The sequence below is a fragment of the Acanthisitta chloris genome, unplaced genomic scaffold, assembly GCF_000695815.1.
Source record: "Acanthisitta chloris isolate BGI_N310 unplaced genomic scaffold, ASM69581v1 scaffold30413, whole genome shotgun sequence".
Lineage (NCBI taxonomy): Eukaryota > Metazoa > Chordata > Aves > Passeriformes > Acanthisittidae > Acanthisitta > Acanthisitta chloris.
In genome coordinates, this window is record NW_008667052.1 from 37630 (window position 1) to 41747 (window position 4118).

The 4118-nt window shown below is 40.4% G+C and overlaps 1 protein-coding gene across 1 annotated transcript in view; it reads right to left on the reverse strand.

Moving 5' to 3' along the window:
- The window catches only part of RNFT2 (ring finger protein, transmembrane 2), a 24911-nt gene extending 23620 nt beyond the window's left edge, over positions 1-1291 (reverse strand). Inside the window, exon 1 of the mRNA XM_009072366.1 lies at positions 1209-1291. Within this exon, the coding sequence (XP_009070614.1) occupies positions 1209-1291 (83 nt within the window). The remainder of the gene's footprint in view (positions 1-1208) is intronic.
- Between the last annotated feature and the right edge of the window lie 2827 nt (positions 1292-4118).

A 4118-nucleotide genomic window follows, 5' to 3' on the forward strand; every position in this document is an offset into this window, starting at 1 on the left:
AAACAAATAAACAAGGATGAAATTGTGAGGCTGCTGAAGTTAACAGAAGTGAAGACCAGTGGCAACAGCATTTCATTCTACAGTTGGAAAACCTTCAGCCTCTCTTACTGACAATATGTATTTACACTGTTAAAAACCAGGAGCATTTATAAAAGCCAACTGACATTACTCTGTGTATCTTCTGCACTCAGTAACACATATTCTGAATGGGTTAGGGTTAGGGTTTTTTAACTACTCAGATGGATCCTAAAGTGTCTTACAAACTTGTACAGACTCAGAGAGCTCTACCTGGCAGACAAGAGGGCCCATACAGCATCCTATGTGTCTCTCAAGCCTCAGACCTGCCTCCTGATAGACTGCACTGAGGCTTGGGCAGCATCATGCAGAAAAACAAGTTTTGAAATTAAGAGCAGTACCATTCCAGCAGTGGTCATGACATCAAGCTTCACCTCTACTTGTGAAACCACTAAGAAATTCTTAGTAATGATCTTTCACTTACAATCTCAGCTCAGCCAGACAAATGAAATTCGTCAGTTTCACCTTTATCTTAGAGTAATTAGATTAGTTTCTTCTTCAGGAAAAAAAAAAAGTCAAGCCCTAACTCTGGGAAGGCACCAGGGAATATATAGCACCAGAACAACACCAGTGGCAAGGCTCCCTTGCTGATGTTATAATTACAGAAACGAATTAGAGGTATTCTACTTCTAAATACTCACATAGATGAAGATAGATGCAGACTCTGGGATGATGCAAAGGATTGCCCAAATCCTTTATAAAACACTAAGTCATAATAGTTGGGAGCTTCGGACCAGCAGACCTTTTAAGCACATTAATAACAAGTACAAATAATTTCTGCTCATAGAGATTGATCCTTGCAGACTAATAGTGCTCACAATCCCCACAGGACTGTGCCTCAATCACTTCTCCAGAGCTCCAGAATATCCTGCCTTTGTTAAGCCAGCTGTTTCCATGTGTGCCATACTGGATCACCCTGAAACACTGTGGTTGGAAGCAGTTAATAACTGCCATGAAGGAGAAAGTTAATCTGTTTCTGAACTCTCCACACTCAAGCAAAAATCCTGGTCACACCACATGCACTGGAATTCTGTGCCTTTCTCAATAGTGACTGTTCATGTTCTAAACCACCCCCTACACTTAAACCAGACCATTCCCCTCTGGAGAGGAAAATGGAGGAGAAAAGGACCTACCTTTCAGGGGGCACGTTGTCAGTGTTGCTGCTATGCCTTCTCTGCATTTTCCTCAAAACCTTAAAACACAACACGCTCAACATTAACGTTGCAGGTCACCAACTCCCAGTGTGACTACTGACAGAGGCCCAGGGGGTCAGAGGGCTGTGGAACCCACTCAGCTCGGGACATGGCAGGCAGAAATCATCTGCTTCTCTGCCAGAGCACCTCAAGCTCCCATGTGTTAGTACACTTGCAAAGAACCAACTTTGAGCTGGCAAATGGAAGCCCATGGACACAGGTCTCCAGGCAGGGTAGAAACTAGTCAGGTCCCCTTTTGCAGGATATGGCAGTCACAAGGAGTGCACGACTCTGTGATGCCATGTCCTGGTGAAGAACTCAAGGACATCTAGGAGAGTGGCTCTCGATGTGATGTGTGACTCTTGGGAAATGAAATCCCTTCTTCCTCTTCTGCAGAAAGTTGCCTTGTCAAGCAAAACTGAGGAGGAAGGAAAAAAGAAAATGTATAAACAATTTTAATAATCAGGTCATGACAATATTCTTTTAAATAAGCAACTCATTCATTTTAAACCACAAAGGTGTCATTAGCAAACTCTGCACAATGGTCATAAATAATATATACATGCAAAAGGTCACATGTTCCCACTCCACTCATTCTGAAGTTGTTGGTATAAATAAAGGTCAGGAGAGGCCAATGAAAAGGCACTGAAATTGCATTAACTTCAGCAAATTTTTCTTAACATGGAGAGAAGTTCTTTAGTTACTTAAATGTCTGTTTTCAGGCATCTAATTTTAAGGGAACAAGCTCAGACACAAGACACCTTTTAAAAATAAAGCTAATTCAAAAGCAAAGAAGAACACAGAACCATCATCAAGGGACAGAACAGAGTACCTGGCAAACAGTCTTACACTGCTTAATGTCATATTAGTTATATAAAACCTGGGGAATGGGCTATTTTTGCAAGTGTTTTGTTCAGGTTCCCACAAGCATTTTGTAGAAGATTTAGACATCCTTTAAATATTGAAGCCTCATCTGTCTCAGCCCCAGACAACAATAGTGATTGAATAAAATGTAAAACGCTCGAAACACTTTTGAATATCAAAAGTTCTAAGATGAAGAGGACAGTGACATGAATGCTAAGTACTGAAGATGCAGAGCATCATGAGATGCAATTGTCTGTTCTGCCCAGAGCCCTACAGATTTGATCAGAGAGAATTTAAATGGACTCTGTTCCAAAAGACACTCAGCTTCAGTGCTGAGAGGTCCTGCCTTTTCTGGATTAGGAGTTTTCATCTTGCAACACTGGATGTTTTTAAACAGTACCTGAACAACAGCTTTATCCAGAAGTGCAAGGTGCCATGGGGGGAGAGATGGAAGCTCAAGACCGTGCAGACATCTCATACACGGAGTCCTTCACATATCCAAGATGGTCCAAATTTCAAGCTCATCACAGGTCCTTCAAGCTGGACGGGCTGTAATGCACCTGGCTCACTGCTCACACAGCACTATCTGTAAGAAGCATATGCACAGTCATTTCCACCACAGCACAGCGAGTCTGACTGCTCCATCTCAGCAGGAGCTCTTAGTGCTTCGATCCCTGCCCACGTCCACGACCCAACAAGGCCATTTCCCTCTGGGAGTGGTACCTGTAGCCCTGCCCAATGGACAGGCACTCCATGAGAATACTCCCAGAGCTGTACCCTGCTTTGTTATGTACACACACACATACGTGTGTGCAATAAATAAACATAGGCATAAATGTATTTATAGATCACAGAATACTTATCATGCACATATATCACAGAATATATCACAGAATGTTAAGGGGCTGGAATGGACCCCAGAGAGATCATCTAGTCCCACTCCCTGCCCTGGGCAGGGACACCTCCCACCAGAGCAGGTTGCTCAAGGCTTGATCCAAACTGGCTTCAATATATACAGATGACATATACACATATATCATATATACCATATGTATACACCATATATATGTGTATATGTGTATACATGTATCTATGTACATACACACATGTACATTTACACATCTATATATACACATCTATGCATCTCTGTACCTCTGTGTATGTATACATATAGATATGTGTATGTATACATACATCTATGTATGTATACATCTATCATCTATATATATGTATATACATCCATCCATATATATGCCTACATATATATATAGATATGTGCATATCTATATCAATACATATATACATATGTGTGTATATATATGCATACATGTATATAAATGTGTGTATATGTGTATATATATATCTATATCTGTATATACATATACATCTGTATCTCAATACATGCATCTATATATACCTGTATATATATGCCAATACATACATACATCAATGTATACATCTACAGCTCAATACATGCATCTCTATATATACATGTACATATATGCCAATACATATATACATCAATATATACATCTGTATTCAATACATGCATCTATATATGTGTATATATGTCAATACATATGTACATCGATGTATACATCTGTATCTCGATACATGCATCTATACATGTGCATATATCTCAATACATATATATCAATGTATATATATATACAGATACAGATATGTATATATACATATACACACATATTTATGTGCATATACATATGTATATACACATATTTATATGCATATACATCTGTATATACACATATATACATATATACATACACATCTGTATACACGTAGGGGCAACATTTATTACACACACATCCATGAACACAGCTACACACACCCAGATGTACAGACACGGACCCAAGCGAGGCCTGTTCCCCGCTCAGACAGGCGAACCCGCTTCCCGCAGCACAACGTGGCGCAATGTCCCAGCAGGGCGGGAGCAACCCCGGCCCGGCACAGCCCTACCCGGCC